This window comes from Mustela nigripes, chromosome 6, assembly GCF_022355385.1.
Source record: "Mustela nigripes isolate SB6536 chromosome 6, MUSNIG.SB6536, whole genome shotgun sequence".
NCBI classification, from domain to species: Eukaryota; Metazoa; Chordata; class Mammalia; order Carnivora; family Mustelidae; genus Mustela; species Mustela nigripes.
This window is the reverse complement of record NC_081562.1, coordinates 61673067-61697317: the sequence shown is the minus strand read 5'-3', so window position 1 is coordinate 61697317 and position 24251 is coordinate 61673067. Positions and strand designations below refer to the sequence as shown.

The following is a 24251-nucleotide window of genomic DNA, read 5'->3' as shown; positions in this document are numbered from 1 at the left end:
TACAACAGAATTAGGATATCTGCTACCTTCTCTACTAACACTACTGTGCAACCACTGGCTCCAGAGAAGGAAGAGATATAAAATAAGGAAAGGAAAAAAGGAAAATTTAAGTATGACATAACTGTGTATCTGGAAAATCCCAGCAAAACAACTGAATTACTACGAAAAACATTTAGGTAGGGGCACCTGGATGGCTCAGTGGGTTAAAGCCTCTGCCTTTGGCTCAGGTCATAATCCCAGGGTCCTGGGATTGAGTTTTATTTTTTTTTTTTTTAAAGATTTTATTTATTTATTTGACAGAGAGAAATCACGAGTAGATGGAGAGGCAGGCAGAGAGAGAGAGAGAGGGAAGCAGGCTCTCTGCTGAGCAGAGAGCCCGATGCGGGACTCGATCCCAGGACCTGAGATCATGACCTGAGCCGAAGGCAGCGGCTTACACCACTGAGCCACCCAGGCGCCCGAGTTTTATTTTTTTATAAAAAAGATTTTATTTATTTATTTTACAGAGAGAGATCACAAGTAGACTTAGAGGCAGGCAGAGGATCCTGAGATCATGACCTGAGTCGAAGGCAGTGGGCTAACCCACTGAGCCACCCAAGCACCCTCAGAATAGAAGGAGATATAAGTGAGAAAGCTTCCACGACAAATAGAAATTAAAAGAATTTGTGATTACTAAACCAGCCCTGCAAGAAATATTGAAGGGGATTCTTTAAGGAGAAAGAGAGCCCCAAAGTAACAGACCAGAAAGGAACAGAGACAATCTACAGAAACAGCGACCTTACAGGTAAAGAATATACTAAATTCACTATCATTGTCAAATACTACTAGAAGTCCTAGCCTCAGCAATCAGACAACAAAAGAAATGAAAGGCATTTGAATAAGCAAAAAAGTCAAACTTTTACTCTTCACAGATAACATGATAACTCTGTGTGGAAAACCCAAAAGATTCCACCCCAAAATTGCTAGAACTTGTACAGGAATTCAGCAACATAGCAGGATTAAAAATCAATGCACATTGCATCTCTATACACTAACAATGAGATGTATAAAACTGCAAAAAACTGCAAAAAACAAAACAATAAAGCAATGAGACAGAAAAAAGAGAATTTAAGGAATTGGTCCCATTTACAATTACACCCCAAACCATAAGATACCTAGGAATAAATCTAACCGAAGAGGTAAAGGATCTGTACTCTAATAACTGCAGAGCACTTATAAAAGGAATTGAGGAAGACACAAAGAAATGGAAAAACATTCCATGCTCATGGACTGGAAGAACAAATATTGTTAAAATATCTATGCTACCTAGAGCAACCTACACATTCAATGCAATCCCTATCAAAATACCATCCACTTTTTTCAAAGAGCTGGAACAAATAATCCTAAAATTTGTAGTGAATCAGAAAAGACCCCGAATAGCCAGAGGAATGTTGAAAAAGAAAACCAAAGCTGGTGGCATCACAATTCCAGACCTCAAGTTCTATTACAAAGTTGTAATCATCAAAACAGTATGGTATTGGCACAAAAATGGACACATAGAACCCTGGGACAGAATAAAGAAGACAGAAATGGACCCTCAATTATATGTTCAAGTAATCTGCGACAAAGCAGGAAAGAATATCCAGTGGAAAAATGACAGTTTCTTCAACAAATGGTGTTGGGAAAATTGGATAGTAACATGCAGAAGAATGAAACTAAACCATTTCCTTATACTATACACAAAAACAGACTCAAAAAGGATAAAAGTTTTAAATGTGAGACAGGACTCCACCAAAATTCTAGAGGAGAACACAGGCAGCAATGTCTGTGACTTGGGCTGCAGCAACATCTTGCAAGACAATATCTCCAAAGGGAAGGGAAACAAAAGCAAAAATGAACTACTGGGACTTAATTGAGATAAAAAGCTCTTGCACAGCAAGGAAACAGTCAACTAAACAAAAAAACAACATACAGAACAAGATATTTGCAAATGTCTTATCAGATAAAGGAGTGGTATCTGAGATTTATAAAGAACTTATCAAACTAAAAAAAAAAAAAAAAAAACTTATCAAACTCAACACCCAAAAAACAAATAATCCAATCAAGAAATGGGCAGAAGACATGAACAGACATTCTCCAAAGAAGACATAAAAACGGCCAACAGACACATAAAAAAATATTCCACATCACCTGGCATAGGGAAATACAAATCAAAACCACAGTAAGATACCATCTCACACCAGTGAAAATGGCTAAAATTAACAACTCAGGAAACAACAAATGTTGGGGAGGATGTAGAGAAAGGGAAACCCTCTTACACTGCTGGTTGGAATGCAAGCTGGTGTAGCTACTCTGGAAAACAGCATGGAAGTTCTTCAAAAAGTTAAAATAGAGTAAAAGTAAAAGTTAAAAATAGAGCTACCCTATGACCCAGCAATTGCACTAGTAGGTATTTATCCAAATGTAGTGATCTGAAGGGGTACCTGCACCCCAATGTTTATAGCAGCAATGTCCACAATAGCCAAACAATAGAAAGAGTCCAGATCGCCATGGACAAAAGAATGGATAAAGAAGTTGTTTTGTGTGTGTGTGTGTGTGTGTGTGTGTGTGTGTGTGTGTACTTGCAATGGACTATTACTCAGCCATAAAAAGAAATATTACCATTTGCAACAACATGGGTAGAACTAGAGGGTATTACGGTGAGCAAAATAAGTCAATCAGAAAAAGACAGTTATCATATGATCTTTCTCATGTGGAAATTAAGAAAGAAAACAGAGAATCATAGGGGGAAGAGAGGAAAAAATAAGATGAAATCAGAGAGGGAGATAAACCATAATAGACTCTTAATCACAGGAAACAAACTTAGGATTGCTAGACAAGAGGCGGGTAGGGAGATGGGGTAATTGAGTGATGGACATTAAGGAGGACATGTGATGTAATAAGCACGGTATTACATGAGACTGATGACTGATGACCTCCACCTCTGAAACTAATAATACATTATATATTAATTAACTGACTTTAAAACAAACAAACCACAATCCAAACAAGACTGAATCATTGCACTGTATTTGGCCTTTTCTATCTATTTATTCTTGACTATAGCCCCCTTTATCCTTTTTCTTTACAACCCTAAAGAATTATCAGTATAGAAAAAAAAAAAAGAAAAAAGAAATCAGGGCTGCTAGCCTGGGTTAGTTGGAAGAGTGTGCAAATCTTGACCTCAGGGTTGAACCCCCATGTTGTGTATAGAGATTACTAAAAATAATTAAATAAATAAGCTTTAAAAAGTCAGAGTACACCCAATAAGAATACTATGTCATTGAATTTGTTTATTTACTTTTTTTTGGTTAAATAAACTCTATACCCAATGTGGGGCTCCAACTCATGACCCTAAGATCAAAAGTCACATGCTCTACCAAAGGATCCAGTAGGGTGCCCCTTGACCCTTAATCTTTTTTGTACAATTCTGAGTAAGTTTGGTTTTGAAGAAAACCAAAATGTCCCTACCCCAAAATCTCAGGAAATGGAAAGCTTTTTAAAAGTCTGGAATGTACGGGGGCACCTGGGTGGCTCAGTGGGGTAAAGCCTCTGCCTTCCACTCAGGTCATGATCTCAGGGTCCTGGGATCGAGCTCCGACTCGGGCTCTCTGCTCTGCGGGGAGCCTGCTTCCTCCTCTCTTTCTGCCTGCCTCTCTGCCTATTTGTGATCTCTGTCTGTCAAATAAATAAATAAAATCTTAAAAAAAAAAAAAGTCTGCAATGTACTTATTTCTCAGCTAAAACCTAACCTGGACTGATACGAAGCTTTTTAGTCTTTATTCCTCTTTGGGTGAATATTCCAGAAATATTAATTTATTTCAGAAAGGGATGTGGCCTCCTGCCTAGCTGAGATGATGTATAATGTATGGTTTATGGGTCATGTTACCGTCCTAATACCTGAAACTTCTGAATTCAGGAGCTCATCAGATTCCAAAGGTTTCAGATCAGGGATTGTGGATTTATATATGTATTGGGCCAACACTGATTTTATTATTGTTTAAATGTCTAGAAAACACAGGAGATAAAACGTATCTCCAAATGCTGACCTTTTACAGAAGTTTCTATTTCTGAAACAGGTTCTGATTTTTCTTCTCCATTAGATTCATCAACTTCTGCCACTGTTGTTAACTCAGGTTCACTCTTGTAGAGTCTATAATCTGGACCCTTGAAAGGAACATGTGCAATTTCAAAACAAAAAACAAAAAACCAAAAAACTGGTACAAGTTTCTTTTACAATGTTTACTTCTAAAGCCTTAAATCAAACCCTGAAAATTAAAAGCCTCTGTCAGCTATCTTGGGTACAGGCACAACTGATATATATAATTGATATATATATATAGCAAAAAAATATCTGAAATATTTTTAACCAGCTAAAGTTTCAGTTTTCAAATTAAGAATATTCTTATTAGGGACAAAGTCATTAGAGCATTTTTTATCACAGCACATCTGAAGTCTGAAAATAATTACATCATATTAATTCAATTAGCCCTATTCCTTATCCCCTTCATTCTCTTTTGGCTTACCACATTTTACATTTATTTGTTTAACCCCAAACCTCTTATTTCCAGCTTCCATGGGTAACATCTCTCCTTGGCAATGTCCACATCCTCTAATAGTTTTCCTAGGTGGAAGTGCCCATATCCTAACCCTTTTATCATTCCTAGCAGCAATTTTTTTTCATTCTCACTTCTTTCTGATCCAAAGATATTTTGCCTCTAATATCCTGAAATGGTATATTAACCACTTTACAAAAACATTTATTAAAAATATGAAATTATGAAGTATTAAAATTATAAAAAAATGAGAATGGTAGAACCAAAACAGGAAAAACACAAATGATAACTATATATAAACAAACAGAAAAAACATTGGCTAAAAGTGAGTGGGGTTATGATAAAAAAAAAAAACACATTTGAGTGTAAAATAAATTAACTTTAAAAATCAGGTATATGATTGATTATTCTGTGGCTACTGAAGCCACTTACACAGTGAGATCCATTTCTTGGATATCCTTGAACTTGATGAATCTTCTTTTCTTCAGGCAGATGGACTGGGCCCCTGCTATAACAGAGCAAGGAGCTGCTATCACTGGGCAGAGGGGGGATTATGGGAGGCTGCTCTGTAAAGTCATAGGACCGAGGAAGTGGAGGACGAGGTGGGACTACTTCCTCTTCCTAAAGATTGTAGAATAGTCACCTTATTTAGATAAGCACATTGAATTAAGTATATCTAAATTCTTTGCAATGGTAAGTTAACTTAAAGTCACTTTAAGATAATTAAAGGGATACTGCCAAGCCAAAATAAAAAATGCAAAGTATGATAGTCAGTAACTGGGCCTTAAATCTGGCCTTATCTATTTTTTTTCCCCCGTAACACACAGGTTAGCTTTCATCTGAAGCTTAGCAACAAAACAGATGTATGAAAGTACTGTTATTTCACTTTAAAAATAAAAGAAAATAATTAATTTAAAAATCTTACTATTTTTTATTGTTATTTTAAGAGACAAAATAAAGAAACATTTCTTTTTGATTGGTTTTAATACAAAATTCAAGACCACGGATGCTTTCCATCAGGTTGACAGTATCTCTTTGTAGTTGTAATTTCTCTAATGATATGCATGACACACAGCCAACTTATCTATCAATCATCCTACAAATTTTATGAAGAATAAGAAACAATGATAAATATTCAAATTACTTATATTAGAAAAAGTATGACAATGTTAAAGTTCTAACACAGATGAAAAGTAGTGAGTCCATTTTTTTTTTTTTTTTTGCATTAAGGGAAGAAAAACCACATCTGTTAGAAGTATCAAATTACTGAATTAGAGAAATTTCAAGATTAAAACAATACCTTAAATATATTTAGGAAACATTTTTGTTATGAAGAGAAGACAAATTCTAATTCATGTGTTTAAAGTAATTTAGAGAAAGACAATCCAAACTTACCTCATTTTTGTACTTAACTGTTGAGAAAGGCTTTGACCCTGCCATACCTGTTAAAAAAATTATAAAATATTAACTACTTAAATGAAACAATTTAAATCTACAAAAAAGAGAAATCATTTCATCTCACTTATTTTATTTTTAAATATTTTATTTTTAAGTAATCTCTGCACCCAAAGTGGGGCTTGAACTCATAACCCTGAGGTCAAGAGTCACATGCTCCTTTGTACCAGCCAGGCGCCCCCATTTCATTTATTTAAAATGAAGCCTTCAGTTTCTAATTGCTTTTTTAATTAATGTTTTCAGAATCTGAAACCAATTACATTTAAAAATACAAATTGAAATACAAGTTAAAATATGTTTAAATAAGAGTACCGGGAAATAGTTTTCTGAAGCACTACTGATTTAAGCATAATTCAGTACAATTTTTTAGGAGGACAATGTGGCTGTGACTATCAAAATGAAAGTTGTGTGCTCATTTCCAGCTTCTTGTGATACATAAGTACTAGCATGTGCATTTAGTTATGTATACAATAACACACATACAAACACTAATATATACAATTACAGCATGGTTTATGACAGAAAAAAACAAACAAACCCAAAACCTGAAAACAGCCTACATGTCCAACAACAGAGAAATGGGATACATTAGAGTCCATCTATACAATGGATTCTTACACAGTTATTATTGCACTGTACTGTTCAGGAGCCAAAACCAAATTGCTGAAAAATAAGTATACAATGATTCCATTTTTTGTTGTGGGAAAAATTCATAAAAGCAAAACATTATGCATGTGTATAATTATACACAAAAAATAGTAACTAATTTTTGTTGTGAACTTTTGCTTTGTTTTATAAATGTGTGTACTGATTCAATGTTACATGAGTACCTGTTTTCTGATGCCAAAAATCCATTCAAATAACAAAAAGAAATCCAATTCTATGTGTCATTCCATTTATTCACTTGTTTGCTTATTTATTTAAAAAGTTTACTTATTTATTGTAGAATAATCTCTACATCCAACACGGGGCTTGAACTCACAACCCCAAGATCAAGAGTTGCATGCTGTTCTGCCCGAGTGAGCCAGGTGCCTCGTGTCATTCCACTCAGACATCAGATTATGGTCAATTACTGCGAAAAGCTGATTCACCTGTTTCTGTGGTGCCTCTTTGCTGTTTGTGTTTACTCAGTCCTTCCGTGACATCCTGAATTCTCCAAAGTTCTTTCTGAATCTGTGCACGCTGAATTCCTGCTGATTCAGTCTTTCAGGAAAAAGAGCCCATATATAGGGGAAAAAAAAGTTGTAAATTCCACTAATTACATATTTTAAAAAGTGAGAATTGCAGTGGATCAAATTTTGAGAATATTTAGTATGATCTATTTGACTCTCCCAAATTTTGCAACATCTGTGGCCTTTGATGAAACAGAGAAAGAAAAAATTCAATTTCTCAGACTTAAGTGCACTATTTCACATCTCTTCAATAAGCTTTGCCTTGCATTACTGCTGGTCACAAGGGACTGAAAAATAGAAAACAGAAAGAAAACAGAACAAAACAGAAACTCACAAAACTCAAATTAAAAAAAAATTTTAAGGGAGAAGAAAAAAGAAATGGGAAGTATACTAATTTCCTAAGTTCTAGAAAATGAGATCATATTGGTTTTCAACAAGATTCTAATACAACTCTATGACTTACTGATAGTTTGGATAACAAGAAATATCATTTTTTGGAATATAAATTTATTTTAAAAAGGGGGGGGCAATGAAGTACAAAACTGTCATACTGACCAGAAAAATTTTTTTCACTGAATATCAGTTTTTGACAACTGAAGATACTAGAATACAGACAATACAGCTAAAGTACTCTGAGGGGTGAAAACGTGCTTTTAATGTCTATAAACATATAGACTATGCGACGCTGCTTCAAAAAGGCACTACGTAACCTTAGTTATCCAGTTTTCCAAGCCACAGGGCTAAAAGCATCAAAATAAAAGAAGGAAGTATTCACACAAGACCCAAACACAAGAACAAGCCAGGGATGTGAATACTGACACAGACTTCTAGGGAGTGAATTTCAATGATAAAAATCAGATATATGCACATGTATATAGGATACATATTATTTTTGCAATAATTAAAAAATTTATGTAAGTTTTACCTATCTGAAAGGTGCACAATGAAAATCTCATTTTTTATTATTTTGTATTTTTTCTGATTCCTGGTGACTTTGAACAATATTCAAACACTTGTTAGCAATCTGTTCTACTTTCTATAGATTAACTAGTCATGTTCTCTGTCCACTTTCCTAATGTATTGCTTCTCCAAGTCAAAAAGAAATTTCTTTGCAGATCAGAACAGTCTTGTTGAATTTTAGTGGTCAACAATACTTCTTGCCAACATGCCATCTTTTAAGTCTGTTTATGTTGCCCTCATTGTTTGCTTCTTTACTTAATTTATTATTACTGTTTTTAAAGGAAGGTCCATGCTCAATGTGGCGCTTGAACTCACAACCTCTAGATTAAGTCACCTGCTCTACCGACTGAGCCAGCCATGTGCCCCATTTAGTTATTTATTTAATAAACACTTAGTTTATTTTATGTGCCTGATACTATTCTAACTGCTTCAAGAATATCAACATATTTAGTCATTACAATACTGATAGAGGTAGGCACTATTATTTTTATTTTACAGTTGTGAATCCTAAAGTGCAGAGTCATTATGTAACTGGTCTATGTGCAGTGCTATATCTCATAGAGTGGGCCTTCTATTTCTTTCTTTTTTTTTTTTTTTTTAAGATTTTATTTATTTATTTATTTGACAGAGAGAGAGAGAGAGAGAGAGATCACAATTAGGCAGTGAGGCAGGCAGGGAGAGGGGAAGCAGGCTCCCTGGTAAGCAAAGAGCCTGATGCAGGGCTTGATCCCAGGACCCTGAGACCATGACCCCAGCCAAAGGCAGAGGCTTAACCCACTGAACCACCCAGGTACCCCTAGTTCTTTATTTTTTCAAAATAATAACTACTGTGGTCTTCATATACCTTTAAAACATTAGTATCGTTTTGCTAATTTTTTCAAAGAATTCTGGAGGAAATCTGGTCCAACAGAATTTGAGTTTGTATACAAAGAATTTTCATTGAGAGAATGTTAAATCAGGCCATCCATGGACAAGGGTTACCAATTCCACTTGTCTATTTATTCAAGTCTTATGCCCTATAATGTAGATGTTACATTTTCAGGATCAATGTTTTTTGTTAAGTTAAATCAGGTAAACTGCTGTGGCCTAAGAGCTAAAAATGAATTTTCACAACTTTAATATCTCCTCTTTTACAGAAAAAGTTTGCTGACTCCTGGGTTATTCCTTAGATATTTCAGGTTTTTGTTTTTTTTCTTTTTCTTTCCCTACTGTAGTTAGTATTAACCCCGCTGCTCAATATAGAAGTCACAGCCACATGTGGTTCCTTAAATTTAGATAACTAAAATGAAATATAATTTAAAATTCAGTTTCTTGGGATGCCTGGGTGGCTCAGTAGGTTAAGTCTCTGCCTTTGGCTCAGGTCATGATCTCAGGGTCCTGGGATCGAGCCCCACATCGGGCTTTCTGCTCAGTGGGAAGCCTGCTTCCCCCTCTCTTTCTGCCTGCCTCTCTCCCTCCTTGTGATCTCTCTGTCAAATAAATAAATTAAAAAAAAAAAAACTTAAAAAAAAAAATTCAGTTTCTTGTCACACTGGCAATATTTCAAGTTCCCAACAGTAGCATGTAGCCAGTGGCTACTATACTGGACAGCACAAATGGAAGACAGCTGGTTTTCTAAGAGTCAAATTTACTAACTTTTAGTCCTTGTATTGACTTGACTGTTGGTTCAGAAAGTTTCCAATACAGATGGCTAAATTTATATAGTCACAAGCATGAAGTGACTTTTACTTTATTTTTATCATTTATGTTTATTGAACATTTATTATCTCCCCTTCTCAGGGGAACACTTTAAGACAGCTATATTACTGTTTATATTTTAAGACAAGAAATTAACCCCTGGAACTTGATTCCAGATGTGACTATTTACAAAACTGGATTCTTTACACTACGCAGTGCTGCATCTTTCACACCATATCAAAAGTCAACAGGCTAAAATAGTTTGATAAAAAAAGAGGCATTTAATATAGAATGCATTAGAATAAGTTTTTATTATTTTATTTATTTTTAAAAGATCTTATTTATTTATTTGACAGAGAGACATCATAAGTAGGCAGAGAGGCAGGCAGAGAGAGAGAGAGGAGGAAGCAGGATCCCTGCGGAGCAGAGAGCCCCATGTGGGGCTTGATCCCCATGACCTGATATCATGACCTGAGTGGAAGGCAGAGGCTTTAACCCACTGAGCCACCCAGGTGCCCCTTATTATTTTACTTTTTAAGTAATCTCTATAGCCAACATGGGGATCAAATTCACAACCCCAAGATCAAGAGTTGCACACTGTACTGACTCAGGAGGCCAGGAACCCTGGATTAGAACAAATCTTATAAAAAGAAAAATTACCCTTTATTTGGTAAATCCATTTAATTCAATACTTCAATGCTAACTTCAATATAGGCAGGCAGGAGCAAAAACATGACACGGATCATACCATGTGCCAAAAGAAAAAAGGACTTTTAAACAAGGAGAAATGGGCTACTTTCTGGGATAGTAAGATTCCTATCATTGGAAGTATTTAAACTCAGACCTCAGGGGGCCAATAAGGTAAAAAATATTAAGGGCATGCACGGATTGAACAAGGTGGATTGTACAGTACCAGTCAAAACCAGTTGAGACAATGCAAAAAAACCATTCACTTCTAGTACCTGAACTTCACCAAGGCGATCTAGTTGTTCTTGCATCTGGTTCCTGGTAACAGTTACATCATATTCTAACTTGTCATATTCTCTCCACGCTCGCTCCAATTCCTAAAAATCAAACAGCACTAATTAATGGGGAAAAATGTGCTTTTATATGGTTATCACTGCAATTACAAGCTTTCCAGGTTTTAGAAAATTGCATAGTTTGTAATGGGCAAAATAAAAACTTTTATAACTCATTTTTCCTTTTCTTGTAATTCACGGGAAATGTCAGTTTAACAACACAAATAGTCTTGGGATAAGGAAAGAGGGTATGGAGTATGGAGGAAAGATTAATAATCTTAACAGTCTGTTTCTAACGGTTCTCTTTTAAAGAGTTATTTTACTTTTGGGGCACCTGGGTGGATCAGTTGGTTAAGCAACTGCCTTTGGCTCAGGTCACAATCTCAGGTTCCTGGGCTGGAGCCCCAACTTGGGCTCCCTGTTCAGTGGGAAATCTGCTTCTCCCCACCGCTTGTGCTTTCTCTCTCCCTCAAATAAGTAAATCTTAAAAAAAAAAAAAAAAGTTATTTTACTTTGTATATTATGCAACTAGCTTAAAATTACTTTAAAAAAACTCGGCAATGAAAAATTACTTAAGGCACATACTTTTTTTTTTTTTTTAAATATTTTATTTATTTATTTGACAGACAGAGATCACAAGTAGGCATAGAGGCAGACAGGGACGGGGTGGGGAGGAGAAGCAGGCTCCCCACTGAGCAGAGAGCCTGATGTGGGTCTCCATACCAGGACCCCGAGATTGTGACCTGAACCGAAGGCAGAGGCTTAACCCACTGAGCCACCCAGGTGCCCCATTCAAGCCACATACTTTCAAAAATTAAAATGAGTGTTAGAATTTGGCCATTTGGAATAATTGCTTTTTGAATCTAAGATCTCTCCTTAAGCAGGTTTTATAATGAATCACATTTTTTAAAAAGTAGAGATAAACCACTGGAGGTTTATCATCTCTATATTGTACAGGTAATTTAGGGAATCTATTTAATTGGTTTCACGATTAATAAAATTTTTAAAAGGCAAGGTGATAAAAGGACTAAAGAGTTATATCTCCTCTATATTGTGTAACTATTAGTCTTCCCACTTGGCTCCAGCAAACTTTTACCTGAATAAGGATACTGATCTTCTTATTTACTTTCTTATCTGCAGACCCAATGGCAGCCCGACAGTTAAGTAAGATGGCATTGCCACCCTAACACCTAACCTCTCATGTAGAAAAGACACTGTCCAAAGCCTACAGAAGCATCTAAATGTAAGAACATTTTATAGGAAGGTAAGAATCCGTGTCTTTCTTATACTCAAAGTATAGGAAACATACACTGTAGAGCCAGAAATTATTATTATTATTATTATTATTTTAAAAGATTTTATTTATTTATTTGTCAGAGAGAGAGTGAGCGAGAGCGAGCATAGGCAGACAGAGTGGCAGGCAGAGTCAGAGGGAGAAGCAGGCTCCCTGTGGAGCAAAGAGCCTGATGTGGGACTCGATCCAGGACGCTGGGATCATGACCCGAGCCGAAGGCAGCTGCCCAACCAACTGAGCCACCCAGGCGTCCCAAGCCAGAAATTATTTTAAAGGTGAAGAAACACAATATACTCTCAAGTTTTCTAGACTACAAAGTCCTGCCACTGGACTGTAACATTTGGCCTGAGTCCCATCTTCCTGCTGGGCTTACCTACTTCTCCTCTATCTCTGGGCTCCTCAAACATGACTATGGCTGGGCAGAACACAAACCAAAAGAGGAGAGCAAGCAAAGGGGCAGCACTGGCTTTAACACAAGTTTCTCCCAGTACCTGCCTGAGCATTTCATTAACGAATCTACAAGTACCATGCTGAAAATCTTTAGATATGACCTGTTTTTTGTTTTGTTTTTTGTCAAGAAGATAATACACAGTACGATAAGGCAATTAAAAGGGGGTAATGACTTCTAAACATACAATTACCTTAAAATCACAGGCATTAAGTTAGGAAATAGTGCTTTTGATAAAAATATAGAAAGTTTCATGCTGTATACAGTTAAGAGAATAAATGAAATCTTCCAATCTACAACCATAGCAATGACTCTCACAATGTTAAAAGGAGCCAAAGAACACACATACTGTATAATTATATATGATTTATATATATGTAGCTTCTAAAGTTCAAAAGTAAGCAAAAAACTTTACACATAGTTTAAGGCAGGTAGTGGTCTGCTAGGGAAGTAGTCACTGGGAGGGGAATTTCTGGCATGCTAGTAAAATTCAGTGCTTTGATATGGATATCAGTCATATTTGTGCACTTAAATTGGGTGCTTTTCTGAGAATATGTTAACTCTAACAAAGGTAAAAAAAATGTGTACACATGTATGATTGTTACAGGGGTGGCAGAAGATTTTCAAAAATTTGACTCAGTCTAACTTTAGGATGTGGAACAAGTAAAATGAGGATTTCAATATTTAGCAGTAGAGCTATACTGAATACATATTATGATCTTTATTAAGAAAGTAATAGGACTAATAATTCATTTCTAAGTTTTTAATGTAGGAAGACCTATCCTTTCTTTTCTTTTCTTTTTTTTTTTTAGATTTTAAGTAATTTCTCTACACCTAACCTGTGGCTCAAATTTACAACCCCAACGATCAAGAGTTGGATGCCCTAACGACAGAGTCAGGCAAGCACCCCTCGTTTTCTTGTCCAGTATCAATGGCAATTCAGAACAAAATATAGCCATGAGAACAGTTACACAATATGGTACACACACATAAATGTGTAATCTGTATTTCTAATCTTTAACTTGTATCTGTAGTTTCTCTTCTGATCTCTGAAATAAAAACTATATTCTATCTCAAAGAAAGTGGTTATTATTTTTGTACAAATTTTATATGTAATAAATTCATATACTTATAAATGTAGAAAAGCTAGAATACAGGGAAAGAAAAAGAAAAAAATACCTATTATTGTAGTACACTTTTGTTAGCAATTTTGTGGATTTTTTTTTTGCTTTCTCAGACACACACAATGGAAATTTACAAACATACACAAAAGTAGGACCCACTCTAAATACAACATGGCCAATCTGGTTGTACTCCCATTCTTTGAGTACTGCAGTATTCCTATTGTATCTTTGTGGAATTATTTTAAGGCAAATACCAAGCATCATATAATTTCACCTATAAATACTTCAGTATGTATTTCTTAAAAAAAAAAAAAAAAAAAAGACTGTATTTATTTGAGAGATAGAGGGAGTGACAGAGAGCACCAGTGCGGTGTGAGGGGGTGTGGCAGAGAGAGGGAGAAGCAGACTCCCTGCTGAGCAGGGAGCCCAACAGGGGCTTGATTCTAGGATCCCAGGATCACCTGAGCCCAAGGCAGATACTTAACTGACTCAGCCGCCCAGGGAACTCTCAGAATGTATTTCTTAAGAAAAGAAACTTAAAATAAAAAATAACATGGAAATTCTTGATTTAAAAATCATTAATATTTATTCCTTAAAAAAGCTTTTTAAAGGGTTTTATTTATTTTAGAGAGAGTGTATGTGAGAGAGAGGGGGAGTGCATGAGCAGCGGGAGGGGTAGAGGGAGAGGAACAAGCAGACTCCCCGCTGTGTGGGGAGCCCAGAGTGGGGCTTGATCCCAGAATCCCGAGATCATGCTAGTCAGATGCTTAACCGACAGACACACCCAGGCGCCCCTTCCTTAAGTGTTGTAAAAAATGATAACCCCTATCCTCCTCTCTATGCCCTTGTTACTTATATGGGGATGAGACTGAGTTACCCGACCTACAGAATTTCTCCTACTCTACATTTTGCTAATTGAATTCCTGCAGTATTCCTTACATGCTCCTCTGTTTCCTTCTATTTCCTATAAACTTGTAGTTACATACTGAGGCTTGTCGAGATTCAGATTTGATTTTCTGGTAAAAAATAACCTCACAACTGTTGCTGGGTACTTTCTACGGCAGCACGTCAGGAGGTGTATGACAGCGGACTATCTCTTTTGGGGGGATGTTGTGTTGTAATTATAAAATAGCCAGGTGAGGGCACCTGGGTGGCTCAGTGGGTTAAGCCACTGCCTTCGGCTCAGGTCATGATCTCAGGGTCCTGGGATTGAGTCCCACATCGGGCTCTCTGCTCAGCAGGGAGCCTGCTTCCTCCTCTCTCTCTCTGCCTGCCTCTCTGCCTACTTGTGATCTCTCTCTGTCAAATAAATAAATAAAATCTTTAAGAAAAAATAGCCAGGTGATTTATAAATTATTTTGGGGCACCTGGGTGGTCCAGTTGGTTGAGCGTCTGACTCTTGGTTTCCGTCCCAGTCATGATCTTGTGGATCATGAGATCCAGCCCTGCATCAGGCTCAGAGCTCAGCAGGGAGTGTACTTGAACGTTCCCACTGCCTCTCCTTCTCCTCACGCATGTGCTCACTCTTTAATAAATAGATCTTTTAAAAAAAACTATCTTAAAATCTTTCAAAACAGATTCCATGCCAATTCATGAATATTGATGGAAGGACTACAAAAAATTGACAATGATTCTCAGAAGCTCTTTATTACATAGAGGATGAATGGGTATATGAATATATTTAATGGGCAAGCTTTTCCCCAAGGCATTTTGTTTGTCCTGATTTCCTGTCCCTTTTAAGTTTATAACCCTAGGCTCTAGTATATCCACTGGAGTCTAAAATCTGTTTACTTATGGTCCCCCTAGCTACAATTCAACTTAGACCACACCTAAGTTTAATGGAAGTCTATACATATAACCTACTCACTGTAACCCTGGGTAATCTCTCTGATTCAGTTTTTTGTTTATAACATAGTAATAATAGTACCCATGCTAAGGAGTTATGGGGACTAAGCACATGTATAGTACTTAGAATCTGGCTCCCAGTAACTGCTCTAAGAAATATTCCTGATTTTTGTTATTACTTGGTATTTTGGTATTATTTTGCTGTAGATAAATATATAAGCGAATTACTACCATGACTCAGGATGAATGGGAGATCTTTATACCTGTTTTATGATTTCTGAAATTCCAATTCTGGATTTTTGAGTAAGATGATTTAAATTTGATTTCAGGGGCGCCTGGGTGGCTCAGTGGGTTAAGCTGCCTTCGGCTCAGGTCATGATCCCAGGGTCATGGGATCGAGTCCCGCATTGGGCTCTCTGCTGAGCGGAGAGCCTGCTTTCCTCTCTCTCTCTCTCTCTCTGCCTACTTGTGATCTCTCTCTGTCAAATAAATAAATAAAATCTTAAAAAAAAAAATTGATTTCAAGTTCCATAAAGTACATGTTATGTGACCATACAGATACTGAAATGGAGTAGAAAGCAGAGAAACCTAAGAAAAAGTCCTTGATTTAGGTGCTGATTCTGTTCCTTATTAATTATGTCACAACACAAGTAATTTAGCCTCCACGAACCTCAGTTTTTTCATCCGTGCAGTGAAAATAATAAATATGAAAATAAATGGAGATAGTAATTTTATTTATTTTGCACAGGCTTTTCTTAAAGATCAAACCAGATAACATATGAGAAAAACACAGAATTACATATATATTTTGCTGCTATTTAGATGAGTCACAAATTATCTGTTTCCTTGAATTGCTGGGTAGAGTAAGAGAAGCCCCCATTGAGCTGAGAAAGCCTGAGAATATTTCTCTTACAGACATGAGGCCCAATATAAATTCTAAGAGAGGAAATTGTAGCAGACGAGACAGTGCTTCACACTGTAACTCCTTTGCCCACTTAATTTCAAGGCACTGTGGTACCAGTGTCTCATGCCAAGTCAGCTAAGGCAGTTTGGAAGTGTGGGTGAATTAAGGGCACTGGGGCAACTTCAACCAATGAAAGAGAGATAGCCCCCAGCCTTCAGTAGAAAATTCAGGGCTATCTACTCATTTCCTCGGAGAGTCCCCAGTTGCATACAGTGGGAACCAGCTCTGTAGGTAAACTTTTACTGGCTTTTCTCCCTTCCTGTCTCATTCTCCACATACCCTCCTTTCTGCATCCTGGAATCATCTCCTAATAAACAATCTTAGCCCAGTTCATCTTAGGTTCTGCTTTCAGAAAAGACCCCAAACTAAGACAATGACACACTGAAAAATTTCAAGGGTAACCGACAGGCTTAGGTAAAAAGAAGCAGAAACCAAGGTGAGAACACAGAGGCACTATGTGCTTAAAGCAGGTATGCTTATTGGATGGGGCTTACAGAGACGAGATATAGTATCAACAATTAAATAAAACAGAATGGGGACACTGCTTTAATTGTCTGCCTTGTGTTAATCCTAATTTTATAAACCTAAATGACTAACCTGGTGAGGAGAAGATGTTCTTAGGATCAAAGCTCTGCTCTATGGAAGTGTTATTGTTATACCTCTTGCATCTTCTAAACCTCATGACTTGGATTTGAACAAATGACCTCAACCAACTGTGAAAAGGATCAGAGGAATCCTCTGGGATTCTGCTAGCATAAATGTAATTCAGTTTTAAGTTTAACCAGCATCCACTGAATGTTAACCATATGCTGTAAGGCTTGAGCTACAAATATGAACAAGTTTACAAAGGCAAAAGTTGTACAGTTTGTATTCTATGTGAAGACATGTCTTAGAAGAACACATTGAGAGTTTGTAATGACCAAATGAATAACACTGAAGGCAAAGAAACCTGGAAAGTGATTACATTGGTAACAACAAGAAAATGGGATATTCTTTTTTTTTTTTTTTAAAGATTTTATTTATTTATTTGACAGAGAGAGAGATCACAAATAGGCAGAGAGACAGACAGAGAGAGAGATGAGGAGAAGCAGGCTCCCTGCTGAGCAGAGAGCCCAATGCGGGACTCGATCCCAGGCCCCTGGGATCATGACCTGAGCCGAAGGCAGAGGCTTAACCCACTGAGCCACCCAGGCGCCCCGAAAATGGGATATTCAAACAGGATTAATTTCTACTAGAACATTTTTAAGCCTACTGACCAAATTTAACTTACTAAACCCATTTGGTAAGGGAAAAGATAATAATTCAGTTGAACACTATACATCCTGAGAATTTTCTAAAACAGATACCAAGTCATGAAATAGTACCCAACTACATTTTGATTTGACTCAGGTTGCCATAGAGATACTGAACTTTTCATTAGCTTGGCAGTGACAGTGTAGCCCCATTTTCCCTTTCTTTTTTTTTTTTTTTTAAAGATTTTATTTATTTATTTGACAGAGAGAGATCACAAGTAGGCAGAGAAGCAGGCAGAGAGAGAGAGGAGGAAGCAGGCTCCCCGCTGAGCAGAGAGCGGGATGTGGGGCTCGATCCCAGGACCTGAGATCATGACCTGAGCCGAAGGCAGAGGCTTTTAACCCACTGAGCCACCCAGGCACCCCCCCCCATTTTCCCTTTCTAATGTCATATTCCTAATCTTCTATTGCAGTCAGTTACTTTTATTTTTTGTTTCTCCAAACACGTCTCTCATATTCTCTTTTCTTTGTTGTGGTTCGAGGCATTTTATCCTTTTATCCTGTGTGGACTACCCTTTACTGCCTCTTCCTATCCAAATCCTACCGACCATTGGTGAACTAAGTGACTACGTCCTTGTAGATATTTCAGGTGCCTATATTTTCTTTGTGACTCTATTAGAGAAATCTATATAGATTTGAGTCTTCAGGATTATGCTCAGAAGATAGGAGTTTTGATTCTAGGCATGGCATTTATTAGCTTTTAACACTGGGTAAGTCATTCCGTTCAATCATCACCTTTTTTTTTTTTTTTTTTTTTTTGAAAGGCTGAGTGAGCACGGAGCCCAACACAAATCTTGAACTCACAACTCTGAGATCAGGACATGAGCTGAAATCAAGAGTCGGACACATAACTGACTGAGCCACCCTGGTGCCCCTTAATCACCAGATTTTTAATGCATATCCTACAGTACTGGATGCTAGAGTAACAAAGATAAATGAGACAGGGTTCTGATTTCAAGGAGACCACAACTGAAAGGATATTAAATTCTTAAAATATGAACAATACAGTATCATTAAGAGAATCAAATGAACTGATGGAAATATGCAACCTGAAATCACACTGAAGCCATGAAATGAGGTCAATGGCTTCCTAGTGAAATGGTTAAATGAATCGAATTACCACCTTCTCAAAATTAGTCTAATTCCCCTAAAATCCATGAAATAGTTGATTAAAAAAAAAAAGATTTTATTTATCTATTTATTTTTTTAAAGACTTTATTTATTTATTTGACAGAGAGAGATCACAAGTAGGCAGACAGGCAGGCAGAGAGAGAGAGAGAGGAGGAAACAGGCTCCCCGCTGAGCAGAGAGCCCGACGAGGGACTCGATCCCAGGACCCTGAGATCATGACCTGAGCCGAAGGCAGCGGCTTAACCCACTGAGCCACCCAGGCGCCCATTTATCTATTTATTTTTGAAAGGTTTTAATTTATTTGACAAAGAGACAGAGTACAAGTAGGCAGAGCAGCAGGGATAGGGAGGGAGAAGCAGGCTCCCCGCTAAGCAGAGAGCCCAATGTGGGGCTTGATCCCAGGATCTGGGATCATGACCTGAGCCGAAGGCAATGGCTTAACCAACTGAGCCACCCGGGTGCCCCTTGAAGAGTTTATTTTCAAGTAATCTCTACACCCAACATGGGGCTTGAACTCACAACCCCAAGATCAAGAGTCACATGCTCTACCAACTGAGCCTGGCTGGTGTCCTGAAATACTTATTTTCTTAATGCAATAAATGGTAACATTTTTACTAAGTTTTCATTTGAATAATACATAAACGGAGTATTTAGCTCCCTTACAAAACAACTATCTCACAAGGAAAAGAATGCTTACCATAAGAGAAATAATTGTATTTATTTTGCATCAGAAAGCAAATCGCCCCTTAATTTTTATTAGTTAATAGCAAATTAATTTCTCATTATAGAAAAGAACTAAAAAGACAGTGAAATTACATAGAAACAAATAGAAAAAAGGAAAAAAAGGTGTATAGTATCTCAGTGACTTCTAGAAAAACTGCTACTTACAGCAGTGGCTCGGGAGAGTTCTCTGCATGTGCTGAGCAGTCCGTTTTGTAGGTCGTCCCTCTGCAGCACCACGGTCTGAATGGCTGCTGGGTTATCTGCATTCATTTCTATCTCTTGGCTGGCTGATAGCAAAGCTTGCTCAAGCGTGTACTATTATAATAAAAATAATTACACTTAATGTTCTGCATCATTGAATTAATTCTTTTTACTTTCGTTTTATCAGTGTCCTGATAAGAAGTATAAAAAGTAACATCACTTGTATATAATAAATAGGGTTGTCCTACTTTCTCCTTGTGGAGTTGCTGAAGTTTCTCTTCCAGGGCATGTACCACTTTATCTTGTTCACACAACCGGCTTAACTTGGCCTAGGTTTTAAGAGAAAATCTGTTGTTAGCAATTTTTAAAAATTTTCCTGTAACTGGCGGTAGGTAGTCCTGTAACTCCAGGTAGGTGTGACAAGAAAACACATTGAAAATAGCCATAGAATACCTAACGAGGTCAATCTTTATTTCAATCGGTAACAGAAAAAGCAGCTTTTATTTTATTTACTAATTTCTAAAAAGATTTTATTTATTTATTTGTGAGAGAGAAAGACAGGGATAGGGACAAAGAGCACAGCTGGGGAGGTGAGAGAGCTGCAGCCCCCCACCCCCGAGCAGGGAGCCTGACATGGGGCTCCAGCCAGTTGGTTAGGTGGATGAGCTAACTGAGCCCATCCAGGAGCCCCCAATTAGCTTTTAAAGATACAATGCTTAATGAACATGCATATAAAGTGAAAAAGCATTTCAACCATACTGTTTAATCTACGTAATTCGAGATATTGTTAGTAATCAAGCAGTCTCATATAACTTTAAATTATTTCAGGGTGGTTTTACCTCCTTAATGAAAATATCAACTGGATTCTGTTTTTATATTTTAAAAATTATGCTCTTATGTTTAGAAAATGTATGCAAAAGATTGCTTCTGATTTCAATAATACAAATATAAATTTGCTAAATGGAGAAAAAAATCATTTTCAATAGTTTTTTGAAATTTTTGGTATTACCCCAATTTCTTAATTACAAAAGAATCAGCGGATATTCCATGAAAATTTCAATACTACAGTAAACCCTGTAAATATGCCCCAAACTTGACTGCATAATGGTAAGTAGGCAAGAAACTGGAGACTTCATTTTCTTTGCCGTGTTCTCTCTTAAAGTGATAACCTATTTTTGTTAGATGACAAAACTCAAGCTATACCAAATACAATATACTGAAATGAGAAGATATAATGCTGTAAGCCAACCAATTTAAAATACAATAAAAATAAGACTAAATTTTAAAAAGGAAGTAGTGACAGAACTTTCAGAGGCTGATATTAGAAGACTGACAATTTTACTTTGTCTCCAGTCCTCCATACTTTCTGTGATTAGAAATGTCTTTTACTTTCCTTTAAGTGACTCTTAGTCTGCTCAACTGCTAATTATGGGGGAAGAGGTTGTTACAGAACAGAGGAATGATGATTTAATTTAACCCAAGTGTAAAAGAAGAAAACGCTACTTTATTTGATGTCATTTTAGAGGGCAAGGGAGGAAGAGGAAGTTTTTGTCATGCTTATTTCCAGTGTTTTGGCAGAAAATATAACAGAGTACTGACAAGATACATAGTATACTGACACTTACATCGATATCTACTTCTTCAGGTCTGTATTTATATAACGTGCCTCTACATTCATCTTGTGACAGCTATAGGAAAAAAGGTCAGGGAGCAAGTTTAAAAATAATATTAAAAAATATTTAGCCTATAGTTAACATTTTAGATTTATATAACAATAACAAAAATGGGATTTTAATGATTCTTATACTTTAAGAAGTTTAATTCAAACACAGATCATTACAAAAGTAGAAAAATATTTAACAGTGATACAATATGCAAGATACATAAAATGGTGTTAACTTAAGCTTGTCAAACAAAATAAGTTGGTCAAACAAATTATACAGCACCTTACATTTTCCATTTGTAAGACACACATTATTTTAGTGAAAAATTGACAAAATACAATCATAGCAACTGTACTGAATCAAATATTCAAACCAGGCATATTTCAGCAGTCAAAACCATCTTCACAGTATACACATAATCACACAACTGTGTATGTGTACTCAAATGCCAACACATCTCAGTACAACTTTATTAACAAAACCTTTAACATACTGTATACATAAACATAATATAGAAACACACATACACAATATAAACTTATCTTGCTCTTCTGTCTTAAGAACTAAAAGATAATGGGGAAAAAGGATGGATTTAATTGAAAAGAGGAAACTCATTCAAAACCTCATAAAACTGAAAGCCTATGTTGTAAACTATGGATAATCAAATTTCATAAAAAGTTTATATGTGTTCATTGACACCATTTATCTTATGGTACTATAAGAAATTACTGTTCAATGCATTTAAACATCCTTTCTACGGCTTCTTCCCAATATCTTTTGGTCAAACAAATCTTCATTTCTGCTTGTGTTAATCAAGATTTCAAAAGCCATCCCCGTCAGTTACAGCACAGGTATCATAGCCTCTGCAGGCACTATTTCACGCTCTCTTGTCTTTTGACTTTATACTGACTGCTAAGACAGTTACAAAAACACAGCAGGAAAAATTTACTTGGGCTCATTGCGTGTATACTAAATGGCACATTTTTTCTCAAAGTGGGGATGGGAGTAATGTATCCCCACTATATTCTAGATTGGAAAATTAAACTTCATGTAAACACATATAAATGAATAAAAATGATAAAAAAATGTTATAACTATATATCCCCACTCTAAAATACTGCTTGCCAGTTACATCTTCAAAAGGAGGCATAATTTAAACAGCAGGTCACTTTGAATTGATCTAGAAATGTGGGTATCAGGAGGTTAAAAATGTAAGCATTACAAACATACAGTAAAATATCCTGGATTTATGTTTCATTTCAAGACATTACTTTCACATCCTCATGCAAATGAATCTGTGACTATTTAAGGGTATGCAGTGATTAAACAAAACTTTCATAGAAATGAATTATCACATGAAAAATGAATTTAATGACAAAAGTCAGAATACTTGTGCACTATTTTAACATAAAGATTGAATATGTCCTAAAGTGTCAAATGTCATTCTCAATTAAAGCACCTAGATCCAAGAAAATAATTTGTACTCTTTTCTGGGGGGGGGGGGAAGTGATGAAAAGTTTTAAAATGCTTAGAGTCAGGATAAGAAATTAAGATAATGCCAAAATTAAATTTTCTCATTTATAAGAAATTAGAGATATAAAGCCTTTAGCTTCTAAATGTCCAAATACACTTAATATTTAAAGTTAAATGTAAAACAGCTTTACTAAACCATGGAATGTAAAATTTGGATGTAACTAGTGAATAGTGTTATACCTAGATTAAAAGATGAATTCTATCCTATATCCCAGGGTCAACAGAAAAATGACTAGGATTTTAAAATGGAAATTTAGCAATGTGGAATATAAATTTAGGTTATTAGTATACTATTTTTTTAAAGAGATTTTATTTATTTATTTGTCAGAGAGAGAGAGAGCGAGAGAGCGCGTGAGTGCACAAGCAGGGAAGCAGCAGGCAGGGCAGGCAGAGGGAGAAGCAGGCTTGCCGCCCAGCAATGAACCCCAGGTGGAACTCTATCACAGGACACTGGGATCATGACCTGAGTTGAAGGCAGCGGCTTAACTAACTGAGTCACCCAGGCATCCCTTAGTATACTGTTTTTATTTAGGACATCTTATTGCATATTCATTTTCACATCGGTTGGCAAATTAATAAAAAAATGTGTATTGTGTTATCATTTAGGAGTGATAGATCCTTATAGCCATATTAATATATTGCACAATGTTAGATTTATTTCATTGTTTCTCTGTTTTTAGTACCACTAAAAAATTTATTTAAACTTTTTATAAAATTATTCAATAAAAATATTCATTATTAGACACTAATAAAATCTTAAAATAATCAGCCTTGCACGATATATTGCTTTTAGCTATCAGAAGAAAAGAATAAGGAAACAAGATTATTCTTTAAATAATTAACTTTAAAGCATGGCCTATTTTTCATAACTGATAATAATTACTGAGTCTCTTCTTTTTTTTTTTTTAAAGATTTTATTTTATTTATTTGACAGACAGAGATCACAAGTAGACAGAGAGGCAGGCAGAGAGAAGGGGAAGCAGGCTCCCTGCCAAGCAGAGAGCCCGACACGGGGCTCGATCCCAGGACCCTGAGACCATGACCTCAGCTGAAGGCAGAGGCTTAACCCACTGAGACCCCCAGGTACTCCTACTGAGGCTCTTCTTAAGATGGGTATAGATTACTTAAAAAATCTCTTACTTAAAAATTTTAAACTAATTTTAACTAAATTTTAA

The 24251-nt window shown here is 36.3% G+C and overlaps 1 protein-coding gene across 4 annotated transcripts in view; it reads right to left on the bottom strand.

Annotated features, from left to right (window-relative positions):
• Positions 1-24251, bottom strand: part of PLEKHA5 (pleckstrin homology domain containing A5) — a 237749-nt gene that overhangs the window by 18402 nt on the left and 195096 nt on the right. For 2 of the 4 annotated variants that reach the window (XM_059402683.1, XM_059402685.1), the window contains 8 exons: positions 21505-21567; positions 20128-20208; positions 19844-19993; positions 10801-10902; positions 7121-7232; positions 5970-6016; positions 5007-5195; positions 4068-4185 (listed from right to left, as the gene is read on the bottom strand). In XM_059402683.1, the coding sequence (XP_059258666.1) occupies positions 4068-4185; positions 5007-5195; positions 5970-6016; positions 7121-7232; positions 10801-10902; positions 19844-19993; positions 20128-20208; positions 21505-21567 (862 nt within the window). The remainder of the gene's footprint in view (positions 1-4067; positions 4186-5006; positions 5196-5969; positions 6017-7120; positions 7233-10800; positions 10903-19843; positions 19994-20127; positions 20209-21504; positions 21568-24251) is intronic. The other 2 variants (XM_059402684.1, XM_059402686.1) reach the window with 1 other exon arrangement.